Genomic DNA, 15891 nt, shown 5'->3' with positions numbered 1-15891 from the left:
TTCTCGAAGAATATGCATAACTTTTTTTTCTCTACTTTTTGAATAATACATGAATTATTTCTGTTTAAGGTTTTTCACACAAGTATTTTATTATTCCTTAAACGTCACAAACGTAATAATCTATTCACTTGTTGTTCAAGCAAAAAAATGATTTGCATCAGCCCTCACAGTTTGGGTTGTCCGCATCCCCTGAACGACCCATGAAGAGGTTGAGACTTTCTGAAACCAACAATGTCTTCGATTTCGACAGATGGTGATGGGACTTCGTTTTTGTCACTTGCCATTTCCTTCAAATGCTGGCTCCCGTATACTCTTATGCTCAGCGATTTCTTCTTTTCTGCTCCAACCTTTATGTATTCATTGAAGAAATCTATCAACTCTTGCTTCTGAAGCTGCTTCAGCGCAGCGACCTGCCCACAAAATAACCCCATTCTCTCATCCATCAGTCGCTCTCAAAAAACATCATACCTACTTGAACTTAATTACAGACGTGATCCAACATTTCGAAGAAGTATATATATACGCATGAGTCATGAATCAACCAGGTGCTGATCCTAGAGGCGTTTTTCTTAGTTTAAGAGATAATATAGAAGGAAAAGGAAGCAGTTTCCTGTACCTCTGCCTCTTTACGGTTAAATTTGAGTGTTCCACTTTGAATCTCTCGCCAGTAAAACCGGGATTCCTCCTTCAAGTTCTTGTGTTTTTCAAGCTTCATGTCTATTAGAGCTGTTACATTGCTCTAGAGAAAGAGTAATTCATATCAGTTAATAGCTCTGGTTGAGTAATCATATTGCATAGCTAGATTGACTGAGAAATATCACTAACTAGTTGGCCAATCTTACCTTGAAATCCTCATCAGTCATCTCGTAAAGTTTACTCTCAAAGTTCTTCAGTAATGACTCCACCCTCGAATCAATATGTCCAGGACCCTATTAAAGATTTAAAACCTCTAGATATTTAAGGAGATGAGCCTTAATTAGAAAATATGACAGAGATGGCTGAATGGTTTGGTACCTTAACTGACGACTGGATAATGAACTGTACACCATAGATGCCAGAATCGTTCCTAGTATAAAAAAAAGCGATTTAACAAAATTCAGGGGATTCTATTAGGACACAAGGAAAATTTCAGTGTACCTCTGAGCAAGTGCAGTGATATAACCAAGTTGCTCGACTGTTCTAAGTTGATGAAAGGTGGCTTGCTTAGCAACAAGACCAAATAGCTGAAGTTTAATATTCATGGCAAAGTCATCTCTATGAACCTGTTTGTGGCGACCAAAGTTACAGTTAGCCAAAACAATATGAGATCTCTGGAAATATGTTCTAAGATAATACCGAGATCTACACGAACAAACTCCAAAGAACGGTAAATACTAAGAAAAGATTTCAAAGCTGCCTTCTAAATCTGAACAAGGAATTACCTGAATATAGTGCACTAGCGCAGAATTTTCATCACTGGGGTTTGAGCCATCTTGGTGGTAGAAATACTTCATTCCTTTTTCGAGCTTGACAACCCTGTTAGTGAGGNATACCGAGATCTACACGAACAAACTCCAACGAAGACGTAAAAACGGTAAATACGAAGAAAAGATTTCAAAGCTGCCTTCTAAATCTGAAAAGGAATTACCTGAATATAGTGCACTAGCGCAGAATTTTCATCACTGGGGTTTGAGCCATCTTGGTGGTAGAAATACTTCATTCCATTTTCGAGCTTGACAACCCTGTTAGTGAGGTGCTGGGATGGGAACAAAGGTCGGCAAATCGGTTTTGGTTCATTAAAAAGAACATCTTCAATATGATTGACCATTGACTCAGCTTCCTTATTCTCCACATTACCTGAAATGAAGTATATGAGTATACGAACACCAAAGACGGACAAAAACAGAAAACGTCCCAGCAAAATGTTGATACCTGCTATATAACACTCAATAAATGTCCTTGATAACAACATTGGAACAAACTTAGCTACGTCTTCAGCTTCCATATGAGAGAGGACATCCAGTTCCTCTGTCCAAGGCCAGGTTTGATCTTGTAATATCAGTGAGCAGTAATACATTGCTTGGTGATATGGCTGTCGAAATTTGTAATTTTGATACTCCTTTGTGACAGTTTCCTAGTAATGGATACGGAAACAGAATAACACAGATTCAATCATTCTGGTACAGCAGACGGACGTTCAACTATTAAGTGGAGTTATAAAAAGGGACGAAGTCTGACATGGTTACCTTGATAACAGCAAATCGGTCAGGTTTTACTTCAAAATTTGCTATCTTTGCAACAACAGTTTCCAACAATATCCTCAATTTGTGATCATAACCAAGAAGGGTCAACTGGGAACAAATACAGGTACTCAGAAAACAGAAGAGAAAAAGAATTCAGTATAACATGTGGTAAATGTCAAACTCACCTCGAAACCATTGTCCGAAAGGCTCACTCCATAGTAAAGACCAGCAACTTGTGCATAATAAGCTACAACATGAAAAAAGTAAAGAATAATGGGACAGTTTCATCAAAATAGAAGTTTTGTACTCGGTCATTTTATTTTACTTATTTACACTATTTTTCGTTTGTCTTCAAGACATACGGCGAAGACGCAAAACAGAGCAGAAAACTCGGAAGTAGGAATGGCATTGTCAAAAGGTACAAGAAATGCTCAACCAACAGCATGTAATATGGAAATATTTTGCATGAGACAAATTTTGGTGCTTATTGGACATATTTACCAATTTCAGAAGCTTGGTTCCACTTAATTGGCACAGAGTTCTTTGAACTAAAGCCTAGAGAAAAATCCCTAGTTGAAAGAAAAATATTAAGAGATGTATCTAACAAATCTTACCGTATTCATTCAAATAGTCCATCAACAACCGTGTAAAAATATCAGTAAGAACTGCTGCATCAGGAGAGCTGACTGCAAGTGGGCAGTTGAAATCCATCTTAACATATGCCTTTGGTTTCGAGAACATTGTATCTGGCTTGTACCACAATCTTGAGAATGGTGACTTTCTTAACAGAACTGGAATGGTTTCCTGTTCCAGAACTTGATCACATAAGATGACCGCTTCATCCATTACAAATTTAAAATAATCTAAGTTTATGCGGTGAAATTGAACCTTTTCTTTCGCATCCTTTAATGAAAAATCCGTAGGAATAAAGACATTAGGCGCTGGTAAATGAAGATTTACATCAGGGGCAGACAGAACCCATTCCTGTAATTATTTAACACAAATCCAAAAAGATATTAAGGAAAAAATTGTTCAAACAAAACTTGAAGTGGAGGTGGTAGTTGCTTATAAAATTATTGAAACGTTTCAAGCTAGTATAACATATCAAAAGTGAACCTGAATGGTGGAGGTGGTTATCTTCTCAAGAGAATAGGCAGTGTTATACCATGGCTCAGCCTTGTCAGTTTGTCCTTCAAATTTCTGTGATTCCCATAAAATTCTACAAAAGCAATAACAATAGCAAGATTTTTTGGAAACAACTCCTCTGTGTTGTGCTTTAACAAGTAAACTCTAATAACATGACGAAATTGGTCAAGTAAACTGCAGAAAAGCTAATGGTGGGAACAGTACATGAATTAGCCATCATATATCGATAGCAATAAAAGCCTTCATGCCATCCTCAATTATTTTCAGAATAAATGGAACAAATGTAAAATTAGCTTAGGCGAAAACCCATGATTTCATCACATGTTTATTGTACTATAGCTAGCTACCCATAATAATTTAATGTATGCAAAGTAAAAATCTTAAAGACCACAGACTTACCGAACATTACTAGGAGAAAGCTCATCGACAACCTTTTGTACAGTAGCTGGATTGAATTTAGTAGGCAGTGATGATCCAACCAGCCAATCCTTGGCAGGATATATCTGACGAGTAATTGCAAAGGATACAGAATATTTTAAAAGAACTGTTATTTCTTAGCGATGAGCTTAAGTTCTTTAAAGACAAAAATTACAAAAGTTTAGCCACACTACATAACTTCATATGCACAATTTATTGAAGAAGCGATTGATGACATGGTAGAAGCATGTATAAGAAATTAAGCTTACACAAAAGCAAAAGAGCTAAAATTATAACCTGCATGTTTGATGCAATATCCACTATATAGGACATTGGTGGTGTTTTGTCTTGATAATGAAATTTCGTCTCACAGATAGCTGAGAGCTTCAATAGCAATAAACGATGTATTAGCAAATATTAAAAGTCAAACGGTCAAAAAACAGGAAGAAAAATGGAAATTACAATCTTAACCTATTAGTAGCAATAAATTGAAATGTGGCTTGACAAGTTAATATATCCATACCTCATCAAAAATCCACTGGCAAACACCGGTCTTTTGTAATAGCTGAATGTAGTTGAACAGCAACCCTAAAATCTCTTGCATATGCTCTGTAAACCCACCAAGAAGAAAACCGAGAAATTTATCAAGTAGTTACAAAACACCAAACACACCATACTCTCTATTCAACACAATAAAGAAGAAAGACTGTTGTGAACTTCCTAAAATGAAAAAATAGAATAGAAAAACCCACCATGGCCAGCATCAGTAAGATCAATCGAAACCTTGAAGAAAGAATAATCTAGAGTCCACTCTCCTTCACCAGCAGACAGTCCCGTCGCCCAACCTGCAAGCAAGAAGAAATAAGCCAGACTACTAGATGGAGTAATTTAGCATGTTTCTTACCGGAATAACAGCAGCAACTTGTCCCATCTAAGAAGTTTGTTCACGTGACTAGAATGTAACTCTCTACAAGACATATACGCCCACTTTCTTTAAATGATTCTATAAAACCCTACCACGCTACTCTATTTAAATATTAGTTGGGGAACTCCATGTCGAGATACCAGAAAAACAAAATATTTTTTCAATACCATCGACAACTAAAACTTCAAAATTTTATGAAGAAAATTTCTAAATCATCTTTTAGGGAACCTCAAAAGGGTATTGTCACATTTCAAGTAGTAAGAGAAGGAGATTAAAGATTGGATTGAACTTGATGTGTGCCCCATAGAAAACCTACCCAAGATTTTTAGGGCATGAAACAAACTCCCTTCTCCCTCATGGCCAATGAGATGGCCAAGGTACTTGCTTGGTCCTTCTTCATAATGGTGAATGCTAGGCGTTACAGGCCATGAAACACCTAGCTTGTGTCCTTGCTTTATAGGAACAGCCTTCACGAGAATCTAAAACCAAAATAATACAACAGCACCAAAAATACCACCTCATAAACATTCTAACATGATACATCTTCATGTCAAAATATATTTTTAAATTTACAGAAGGAAAAAAAAACCTGCAAATGGTCATCAGTACATGGCTGCCCAGGAAATCTAGGGACGACTTTGTTGGTGTTTTGGATTTCCTGGAACATCCCTTCCACAAGATCTTGAATTTTATCAAGGCTTTCTGAAAACATTCAGAGAAAACCATTAGCACAGGTGTAACCTAATTAAACATTTTTATCTCCTTATAAAAGGAAATTTGAGTTTCGCGTTAGCACCAAAACATACCCTTCCCATATACAACCAGATGCATGATGTTGGCAGAATAATGTTCCTCATAGAATTTAATAAGCTCACTCCTTGTATCCACTCCTTTCGCTTGGGGTCGTACATGAAGTGTATCCATGTTCCCTAAACACAGACCACACTTGTTTAGCATGAGAAAAATACTGGAATCACAACTGACTATTCATTTTAATGAGAATAAATCTCATTCCATGAATGGCAGTCAACAGCAATAACAGTAAGAAAATTGTAACATAGACCTGTGCTAAACTTGTGATACGGATGGTCTTCTTTGCTAAGATGCTTCTGTAACTGTTACCAAGAAAATGAAAAAAAAAATTGAGTCATATACATACAACCAACTCTGATAATTGTTCTTTAGACTAGAGCTATACCTGTCGCATTCGCCAACCATCAGAGAGTAAGTTTTTCTGATTCTCTGGATAAAGAAAACTCGTTAATAACCTGTTTAGTTCACAAACAGCAGCAAGATAAACGTAAAGCGAATAAAAGCGAGCAAACCTGAGTCAACAGCCTTAATCTCTCTCATGGTGGCATCAGCAGACATTAGTGGTTTGATAAAGAACTGAGCAAATCTGATTTAAACAGCCACATAAGAATCTTACAGAGGTAAAAGATTAAAGAAGAATAGCTAGCAAGAGTATTAAAACACCAAACTGTACCTGTCCAAAGCCTCAACGAAACAGTCAGCATTAACATCGAAATGGTAGTTTGTCTCTTCAGAGGCTGTATACGCATTTGTGCTACCTCCATGCTACACCAAGAAAATTCCATATATCTTATATCGAGTGGAATAAAGATAAACTTCGAGTATGTTTGAGTTCAAATCACGGAAAATTGTATGGATATATATAAATACTACCTCTGTGATGTACTTGGAGTAACTATCTTCCTCCGGATACTTCTCACTTGCATAAAATAGCATATGCTCTAACAACCAAAAAAAACCAATACAAACATATTGAAACTAGATTTAACCACTGAGAGAGCACAAAGATTGAATGATTCCATGGCAAATAACTATAAGGGCGCACACGAATTAAGATGGTAACACATCCCAAAAATCCAGTAACATTCCAAAGTAACAAAAATTCAACGTACCTAAGAAGTGAGCTAGTCCTTCTAACCCTTGTGGGTCAGAGAAAGATCCAACACTAACGCTCATTGAAGCAGCACACTTGAAGAAAAGAATCAAATCAGTAAACAATTCCAAAAATTAAATAAACAAATATCGGAATTCACACCGTTAGCGATCTCGAACCTTATCCGTATCAGGATCGCTGATCAACAGGACCTGGAGCAAGTTCTTGAGGACAATCATCCGGTAGTCTCTACTGTCCGTACGTGGCTTCAGTATCTCAACACCTTGCACCCTCGTGTTAAATTTCTCGACGGCCATCTTTGTTTTCGATTAGGATTGAGATGTTTCGTCTCCGGTGGGTCTTCTTCGCTCTCTCTATCTATCTCGCTTTTTCCGGCGTCTGTTTTTTTCTTCTCTGCTCAGAGAGACTCAGAGAAAAAAAATACAGAGGAATATAGGAATTTATCTACTGTGCTAATGTCTACGTCTGAATATTATCGACGGTCTAGGTTTAGCCACGTCATTCAAATCCAACAGCGTAGCACAAACAAACTTAAGTCATTTTTGCGTGATGAATATATTCCTTAAAGAGTAAAGAGGCCACAGAAGAAATCTGATTAATATAAGTTGAGCATGTTATGTTAATGGTCTTTGTAAAAAAAAATATAAAAATTAAACTTCTATGTTTTAATATCAGACTTCACTTTGAATCCGTCATATATATTAGCCATACCAATATCTGGATGCATGATGTATTATGTATATAGATCATGTATGCCGACACCAAATTCCATTGACATTGACAAAATCATCGGATGTAGCCATGAAAATGAATGTGTTTATTTGTCACATATCTTAACAAGTTAACATTGCATACGTACGTTAGACATCAACACATTTCATGACGAAGTATTACGTACATTATACATTAGAAGTCTTCGATCCAGTTTTTATTTTGATCATACAACTCCATTTATTTACATCATCTCAAAATTACTAAACGAGCCACTATAGAGTGGAAAATTATTCATCGAACTAACTTTTTATTCTAATAATTAATACCGTCTTAATACAAAACCAATTGTCATTTGGTAAAAAGGTGCATTTTTTTTTTTTAAAAGAGAGCATTATATTATATGTTTGAGGGCGAGCAATATCACTTTCCACGCGTAACATTAAAGAGCTCGTTGTTTTTTTTTTTTCTATAGATTCCGAGTACTTGGATCATCGCTCAACCAGTACAATCATCTCTACTATAATGTCAAAATCTCTTGTACAGGGACTTGACGGTAAACCGAGTCCCACAGATAGTACTTCATAGTTAATATCAATGACAATTCTTGCGAAATCATCTAAAAATCGAAATCTCTATCAATCTTCTTCTTTTTTTTTTTTTTTTCATTCAACAACTTCCACTGATCAGTTTCCATACATATTAGATATTCTGCAACACAAGGTATGAGTTACAAGACTAACAACAACAAGAAAATGTATAGTGCAACCACAAATTCTTTACGAATAGAATATCGTGTTTCTTCTTATTGTAATAAAAATAAATATTCAGTCTATTAAGAATTAATTAAGACAGGCACATTGTTAATGAGCCGCCGGGAGAACAACAACGCTATCAAGAACAGGCCCACAAAGATGGCCAAAATCATGAAGCTTCGTATGATAAAAGGCACTATAAAATGTTAGCCTCGTTCGATTCGAGTCGGCAACAAACCTGAAATGCCCTGTTTTGAACTCTCCTTTACCTTCTGACACATAAGAAAGCTTAAATGGTTCTCTTCCCGCGAACGCTTCCACCATCATCGACCCGTGACAGCCGTTTTGCGCATCTCCCACCGCGTATGAGAGGATGTATGCTTTACCAACGACGGTACGGATGATCTGAGCGATTGCACTTTCTCTTCCGGCAACGAGCTCAACGGCTGCTTGTCCATAAGGAACCTTAAAATGACGCCTATCGATGTATTTCACTGGTTTGAGGGACTCAACGATCCACCCTGGAAGCGGGGAGATCAAATCTTGAATTCTTGCCGGGATCAAGATTCCGGTTGAGAAATTAGCGAAAACGTGTGGACCAATCTCGAAACCTCCATTTTTCACCAAGTTACCTAAGATGACAAAAACAAAGTTTCAGGCTGAATTAATCACAAAGCTAAAACATAAGGACCCATGCAAGTTACAAAACAAATATAAAGTAAACCGGATATGCTTAACTGATTTACCTCTGGTATACCGGAGAGGAAGAATCTCCTTGATAGCGACAACATCTAAGAGAGGTCCACAGGTGTGGTCTTCTTGAACACCAGGGTTATGGAAAGTGACCTTAACCACATCGGACATTGCCTTGAACGCCCAAGCGTAAGTGTCTCCACCATCTGAGCTAAAGACGGTCTGGATCGGAAGCTCATTGGCCTGACCAGGCACAGAGACTTTGATATTTTCGTCCTGAGCGCAAGTTCTAGTGACTCCAAACGTTAGAGAGTAGACTAAGCCACGCTTCACTTTCACGTCCTGAGAGATGGTGCCTAAGTTTCCTAGTCTAACCGCGTGAACTCCACGTGGGACTGGAAAATAGAATCCTCCCGGCTGAGGTCCGCCGGAGACTAGCTCCACGTGGCCGGCGATTTGCCAATGAGGGAGAGAGTTAGCGCCGATTATTTGTCGACCCTTCATGTGTGATTTGAGAGGAGTTTGCTCGAAGTTTCCATTTGGGAGAAGCCCTATAGATATATGCATGGAAACCACAAATGTAATAAGTATGGGATTAACTGATATGTAAAAATTAATATGACAACTTCATTTGATTGTCTTACCGTCTAGATGAGGAATTCTACGTGGTCGTGGTTGTGGTCGGAGGCTGGAAGAGCCATGGCAGAGAGAGAGGAGGAGGAGAAAGCAAAGAGAGTGATAGATAGACATTTTAAAGACTTATTAATTAGTTCGCGTATTTCAATGAGGGTCATGTGGGCTATATATATAGGGGTCATACTTATCACATGAGATTTTATAAATAACATAAGAAACGAAGAGGAAGCAGCAGCATGTACATTTTTGGAAATATACAATAAAATGTGTTGTTTATGTAAAGAAGGTTGTTGTAGACGTATACGAAGAAACTCGAACCACGTTGAAGACCGCACCTTACGAGCCGCAATGTATGACGCATTGTCTGTCGATTATAAAAGAGCGAATATATTACTAATTAGTACTTTACAGAAATCAATTGTATTTAGTGTGTGCAGTGAGATGTATCAGATGTGGTTGATTATAAAAAAAAAAATGAGGTTATTAAGACATATCAGATGTTACGCTGAAAAAAATGTGACGAAGCTTCCAAGCACGAGTTTTCTGTTAACAGAGAGACTATTTGATTGGTAATTCATCACGAGCTATATTGATGTCATAATTAAGAAAGTCTAGCTAGTGGATTTCATATTTTTGTTAACTGGCGTTGGATTCGATTCAGATGATGCACCATCATGGACATACGCTGACCACAAATTGAAAATTTCGAAATCTAGGTAAATGTTTATGTTCATGTTCATCTAAGTTTGCAATTACTGTATACACATTGTAATATATAACGTAATAGAAACATATCTATCTTTTTGGTTCTTTATCTGCGATCGACGTAATAATATAGTGTGTGCTGTTAAACATATTATATTAAGAAGTTAACGTTTAAACAAAGAAAACAGTCAAATGAGATTTACGATTAAATGCGCATGTGTGTGTACACAAGAGAGACATGAAAGGCAGTCCACATATGGTCTCCGCTGATTAATCATTAATCATCGCCATGATTTGCTCTTCAAGTCAAATTTACGTCCAAAGAAAATATAAGCTTTTGGTTTGACTTTATTTGTGGATTTATATTGTTGAATCTAATTTTTAATTTGGTCACGTTTACATCTTTTTAATATGTAATCTATCTGATCAACAGATTTAAAATCTCCTTTCAGACTGTTTAGTGTAAATGTAATTGTATGCTATTTTCTGTTTGCCAAATACGAAAGGCAACAATATTAGTAACATGCAATATTTATTGGATCAAGAAACATTAATATTTATATTTAAATATATGTTTACAGAAGTATACAGAAAATGTAATTGAAATCGAAACACCGACTTTATAATGTCTTAATTTCGACGAATAGAGAATAATGTAGTATATTTATTATAGTTTATGTAATTATAATAAAATTAATTTTAACGGGCCAAGACAACCCTAACATTGTCAAGCACAGGCCCACAAAGATGTCCAAAATCATGAAGCTTGGTATGATAAAACCCACTGTAGAACGTTAGCCTCGTGCGGTTCGAATCCGCACGAAACGCGAAACGCCCCCCTTTGAACGCTCCTTTACCATTTGAATCGAATTTAACTTTAAACGCCGCTTTTCCTGCAAACGCCTCAACCATCATCGATCCGTGACAACCATTGTGTGCGTCCCCAACCGCGAACGAAAGGATGTAATTTCTACCGACTACGGTACGGATGATCTGAGCGATTGCGCTTTCTCTCCCGGCGACGATCTCGATTGCGGCGAGACCTGATGGGACCTTGAAGTGGCGGTTATCGATGTATTTGACTGGTTTTAGAGATTCGACGATCCATCCCGGGAGCGGTGAGATTAGGTCTTGTATCTTCGCCGGAATTAAGATTCCGGTAGAGAAGTTGCTGAATACGTGTGGACCGATCTCGAATCCGCCGTTTTTCACAAGGTTTCCTGATTACGTACACAAGTTAGAGGTGAAAGAGAAAACAATTCAAAAGATTAGGACCAAAATGCAAAAGAAAACAAAGTGAAAGAAATGTCTATGTGGGACGTTTAATCCGGTTTAATACAGATATAGACTATAGTTAAACCAAACCGGAAATAAAACTCTACTAAACCGGTTTAGATGAGAAAACGAACAAAACTGAACCGTAATTGAAAGTTATACCATTGGTATAGCGGAGGGGCAAAATCTCCTTGATGGCAACAGCGTCAACGAGGGGGCCACAACTAGGGTCTTCTTGAACACCAGGGTTATGGAAAGTGACCTTAACCAAGTCAGACGTTGCTTTAAAAGCCCAAGCGTATGTATCACCACCATTGGTACTGAACAACGTTTGGATCGGAAGCTCATTGGTCTGACCGGGCACTGAGATTCTGATGTTCTCGTCTTGAGCACAAGTCCTTGTGACACCAAATGTTAGAGAATATACCAACCCACGCTTCACTTTCACGTATTGAGATATTGAGGCTAAGTTTCCTAGCCTAGCTGCATGGACTCCACGTGGGACGGCGAAATAGAAACCACCGGGTTGCGGACCACCGGAGACTAACTCTACGTGGCCGGAGATTTCCCAATGGGGAAGAGAGTATTTGCCAATTACTTGCCTCTTTCTCATGTTTGATTTGTTAGGAATTTGCTCAAAGTTTCCATTAGGGAGAAGCCCTGCAGAAATATGTAAACCAAAAATTCATATTTTACCAAATGTGAAAACTATAATATATGAATCTACATGGTATTGGTGGAGTTGCGTTCAAAACTTCAAATAATAATAGTCTAACGGTTTGTATTATTAGTATCAGTACCATATCATAGTCCATGTTCAAATATGGTAATCCGGTATAATGTTAAGTTTTATTGATGAAAAAATAAATTAATGAAAAGAACACATTGGCTATTTGAACGCCATATAATTTGGTCGATCGTGACTGAAGATATTGCTATATATATCCTTTTTCTTCTTTCAATTTTATCTTTAAAAACTCTAAAATACCAATTAATTTTACAACACGTCAATTTCAAAAATAGCCAAACTGTTTTATCTTTTTTCCTGATATATTATCATTTACTTTCTAGAATTCTTATTCATTCCAAAAGAAAACAAATAGCATGCATCGACCTACATGATAGTAATTAAGGCACTAATCGAAGTGGTCTTACCATCAAGATGAGGAGTCCGTTTCGCAGGCAAGCTATGAGAGCCATGGCAAAACGAAAAAAGGAAGACCAAGCAAAGAGAGACAATGAGAGACATCGTGAGCTTTTTACGCCAAGTGACGCCCAACTAAACAAATCTAGCAATTGTTTATTGTCACTTATAAAAGGTTAACTACTACACAATGGGTGATATATGCACAAGTTCCTACGAGCTATATATAGCCGACCTACGTATTAATAATTTTACGTCGTCTTCTGGAATTATTCAAAATATAAAATGATTTAATGATGGAAGAAAAGTTATATTAATGTTATAGCATACGGCGATGCACCGTACGTATTAATACGAAGGTGATAATAGCAAATATAAGCAGGAGCTAGCACGTTGAATAAGAATATCCCCACAAAATTAGCCGCATTGTTTGTAGTGTGGACGTACTGTCCGNTTTTTTTTTTTTTTTTTTTTTTTTTTTCTGTCCGTCGATATTATTCATCATATTCATCAAAAACCACTTGCTATTTGCTTTATCGTCAAATGTTGACATATAATTAAACGGCCATTGTTTAATCATTCATTTAGTTTATAAGTTTAATGGTTATGTGACCGACGTTATTAACTGTTTCAGCTAATATATACTTATCGATTACAAAGTCAAAGATTATAGAATTACATGTAGATTTAAGTCTATGCATACTACACGTCTAAAAAAATGAATTTGCTGAATTGTACATTTAGTGTGGATAGTATATCACAGAGAAATATATATATATATATATATATATATATATATATATATATATATTTGGACAAAGATCACAGAGAAATACTATAAAAGGTAACTTTCTATCAATATGCATAAACTTCTTTTTTTCTTTGGCCAAATATGCATGAACTTCTAAGTATCGGATGTTGGCTTCTTGGCTATATTTTCTGATAAAAGTCAATGAATATATACAAGACATGAGTTGTTAAACACAAATTTAAATATGACCATAACAAATTGTCAATGAGTTTCTGTACTTGCGTAATTTGAATCTCAAGCAAAATATAGACAACTTTTCGGTTCTTTTGGTGATAATTATGTTATACTACATGTTAATCAACTAGCTTTTGGGATACATAAAAATGAGCAACTAGTTACATCATTAATTACATGTGTAGGTATACGAAATTACGAATGCTCTGTGTCGGTTCATCGGCGTGATTTGCGCTCCGAGTCAAATACTACTGGAAAACCAAATATGTTTCCAAAGTATCAATAGATTCTTTCATTGAATTTAATAATTCTAGAAAAACTTGACAACATACGTATACACATGTATATGCGCTCCTCTGTCCTTTTGGGTACAATGTATCTTAGAAACAATACTAATGTAATTCTGCCGTACAAAACTGTATTTCAGAGATGGTTCTTCTAGTGAATTGATTTCAATCGATTGAATCTTCATTCTATGATCGATCATATCAATTTATATATGATGACATGTTCAGATATCGATGACTTCTGGAGTGACACTAACCGGCTAGAGCTTTATTCCCTTATCATAATCTTTTATATGCTTTTTTTATGAGTCAACAACTTTCGGCTGTCTTCCCATGTTCATGTCTTCTACATCTTGCTAACATTTATGGATACGAAAATGTGGATCCCGTCATGTGAATATTTGATGATAAGTCAACGATCTTTTTTATCCGTATATAATCGTCAACCAACAACAAGGGATCCATGTGGAAGACGAATTCTTCCAAGAACAAGAAAGTATGAAGAAATATTTTCTCCCTCCTTCTCAATAAATTAAGGGTAACCAACGACTCAGTATTTAATTCTCATCAGCTAAATTCAACTCTAGCTTGTGCTCATAGATCCTGCATACTACGCATGTATTCAGTTTAACTGCAACTATATAGAAACCAACAATTTTAGATCGAAGTTAGTTAACTTATATATCTACGCTTATATATATAATCTACACTCACACTGTAACACATATATACACTATAACTTTTTTGGCACATTCCAAACTTGTCATGTCTTATGTATCGCCATATCGGCCGGCTTTAGGTTCTGTATCTAGCGACCCATTTCATCGTCGTGGGGGAAATAATCAAACGAGAAGAAAAGATTGTTCGTATATTCTATTTCTAATTAAGGTTTTAGTTTAATACAAACTTCTAATTTATGAAAACAATATAAATAATAAATCTACAGTAGGCCCATGAGTTTATAGCCCAGAACATTTAGGCCCAATTTACGTCCGTTCCGTTTCGGTTTAACTTTTCGAAACGGGGAAATTGTAGTAGATCCATGGCCCTCTTGATTGACTCTAGTTTGAAAATAGAATTTGTTGTTTTTCCATTATCAAGAAAATTAATGTTGAAAAGTGACATCTACGAATGCTTAAAAGAAGAGGGACAGACCATGATCCAAAGGTCATGATATGTGTCCGATAAAGGGAGAGCTAAGTCTCAATCAATATTACTGCCAAAAACATATTTCTATGAATTTTTTTATATAATCACTTTATTTTGAAAAAGCAATAGGAAAGAAAAAAATGATGAAAATAATCAACAAAAAGTGGGGATAACTTTCCTTCAACCTTCCACATGCCCCATTTGGTACACTACAAGATGGACAGCCGAGTCATGTCCTTTTGACATTTCCTCTAGGTTTTTTTTATATATATTATATTTTTCTACATATAATAGTCTTATATAACTCCTAGATAAACTAGCTTGCTCGGTGTATCTTATTCGATTTCATTATTTATAATACGGGTTAAACCAGTACTTTTATGCTTGTAATTTTTTTTTTCGTTTTCATCTTCGTCTCATACATATATATATGTAACACCATAATCTGAGTCCATGAGATAAGTTTATAACATACCGACATCACTAGCTAGCATAATAAAAACCACTATGTTTTTTTCCAATTTTATAGAAACAATGTCAATAATGGTAGAATGTTGTACTTTTCATAATTATAAGGTTTATACATATAGATTATTACATCGTAAGCTATGAATAAAAAGGAAGGTTTAGGAAATCATGGTTTCGAAATGAACTTCTGATGAGGAATAAAATTGAACATTTTTCCACAAAACACTAAGGTGGTGACTGGTTCTCCCGCTACCTCCCGCAAACGCTGCGTTTGCGGGTGGTAGCGGTTGCTAGCGATTGGAACCAATTACACAAATCGCTCTCAGTCGCTCCAAATCGCTTCCAATCGCTTCAAACCACTGAATTTCAAAAGCTGTCTCCCGCAAGCGTTTGCGGTTGCGGGCGATTGCGATTGAATTTTTTTTTTTTTTTTTTTTTTTTTTTTT

General features: G+C 36.3%; 3 protein-coding genes across 5 annotated transcripts; all 3 read right to left on the bottom strand.

Annotated features, from left to right (window-relative positions):
• LOC104785199 (insulin-degrading enzyme-like 1, peroxisomal) lies at positions 1-7044 on the bottom strand. 3 transcript variants are annotated; one of them, XM_010507675.2, is made up of 27 exons: positions 6796-7044; positions 6636-6711; positions 6397-6464; positions 6197-6288; positions 6036-6109; positions 5909-5952; positions 5774-5825; positions 5517-5639; positions 5300-5412; positions 5027-5189; positions 4538-4630; positions 4309-4394; positions 4083-4169; positions 3768-3871; positions 3339-3441; positions 3111-3206; positions 2837-3026; positions 2408-2469; positions 2226-2330; positions 1912-2113; positions 1678-1836; positions 1422-1471; positions 1138-1262; positions 1015-1066; positions 843-929; positions 617-739; positions 1-410 (listed from the first exon to the last, which is right to left on the bottom strand). In XM_010507675.2, exons 1-27 carry the CDS (start codon positions 6931-6933, stop codon positions 165-167), a joined length of 2913 nt encoding a protein of 970 aa, XP_010505977.1. In that variant the 5' UTR covers positions 6934-7044; the 3' UTR covers positions 1-164. The 3 variants fall into 3 exon arrangements, with proteins under 3 accessions (XP_010505977.1, XP_010505976.1, XP_010505978.1); XM_010507674.2 differs by having other exon boundaries at positions 1422-1514; positions 1721-1836; XM_010507676.2 differs by lacking the exon at positions 1422-1471 and having other exon boundaries at positions 1628-1836.
• LOC104782673 lies at positions 7988-9571 on the bottom strand. The gene is made up of 3 exons (XM_010507673.2): positions 9441-9571; positions 8850-9347; positions 7988-8735 (listed from the first exon to the last, which is right to left on the bottom strand). Exons 1-3 carry the CDS (start codon positions 9544-9546, stop codon positions 8212-8214), a joined length of 1128 nt encoding a protein of 375 aa, XP_010505975.1. The 5' UTR covers positions 9547-9571; the 3' UTR covers positions 7988-8211.
• LOC104782672 lies at positions 10706-12731 on the bottom strand. Its single transcript, XM_010507672.2, has 3 exons — positions 12568-12731; positions 11575-12072; positions 10706-11357 (listed from the first exon to the last, which is right to left on the bottom strand). The coding sequence occupies exons 1-3, from the start codon at positions 12659-12661 to the stop codon at positions 10837-10839; spliced, it is 1113 nt and encodes a 370-aa protein (XP_010505974.1). The 5' UTR covers positions 12662-12731; the 3' UTR covers positions 10706-10836.

Source organism: Camelina sativa, chromosome 4, assembly GCF_000633955.1.
Source record: "Camelina sativa cultivar DH55 chromosome 4, Cs, whole genome shotgun sequence".
NCBI classification, from domain to species: Eukaryota; Viridiplantae; Streptophyta; class Magnoliopsida; order Brassicales; family Brassicaceae; genus Camelina; species Camelina sativa.
The sequence above is the reverse complement of the archived record's forward strand: the minus strand, read 5'-3'. Positions and strand labels throughout refer to the sequence as shown.

What these genes read in the sequence shown, in the direction of transcription:
- LOC104782673 (XM_010507673.2), bottom strand. Translation starts at nt 9,546, where the DNA reads ATGTCTATCTATCACTCTCTTTGCTTTCTCCTCCTCCTCTCTCTCTGC. An exon ending in TAGAATTCCTCATCTAGACG is followed by an intron (nt 9,348 to 9,440) that starts GTAAGACAATCA and finishes ATATATCTATAG; the next exon opens with GGCTTCTCCCAAATGGAAAC. An exon ending in TCCTCTCCGGTATACCAGAG is followed by an intron (nt 8,736 to 8,849) that starts GTAAATCAGTTA and finishes TTGTCATCTTAG; the next exon opens with GTAACTTGGTGAAAAATGGA.
- LOC104782672 (XM_010507672.2), bottom strand. Translation starts at nt 12,661, where the DNA reads ATGTCTCTCATTGTCTCTCTTTGCTTGGTCTTCCTTTTTTCGTTTTGC. An exon ending in ACGGACTCCTCATCTTGATG is followed by an intron (nt 12,073 to 12,567) that starts GTAAGACCACTT and finishes ATATTTCTGCAG; the next exon opens with GGCTTCTCCCTAATGGAAAC. An exon ending in GCCCCTCCGCTATACCAATG is followed by an intron (nt 11,358 to 11,574) that starts GTATAACTTTCA and finishes GTACGTAATCAG; the next exon opens with GAAACCTTGTGAAAAACGGC.
- LOC104785199 (XM_010507676.2), bottom strand. Translation starts at nt 6,933, where the DNA reads ATGGCCGTCGAGAAATTTAACACGAGGGTGCAAGGTGTTGAGATACTG. An exon ending in ACCGATTTGCTGTTATCAAG is followed by an intron (nt 2,114 to 2,225) that starts GTAACCATGTCA and finishes ATCCATTACTAG; the next exon opens with GAAACTGTCACAAAGGAGTA. An exon ending in TGACTGATGAGGATTTCAAG is followed by an intron (nt 740 to 842) that starts GTAAGATTGGCC and finishes CTCTTTCTCTAG; the next exon opens with AGCAATGTAACAGCTCTAAT.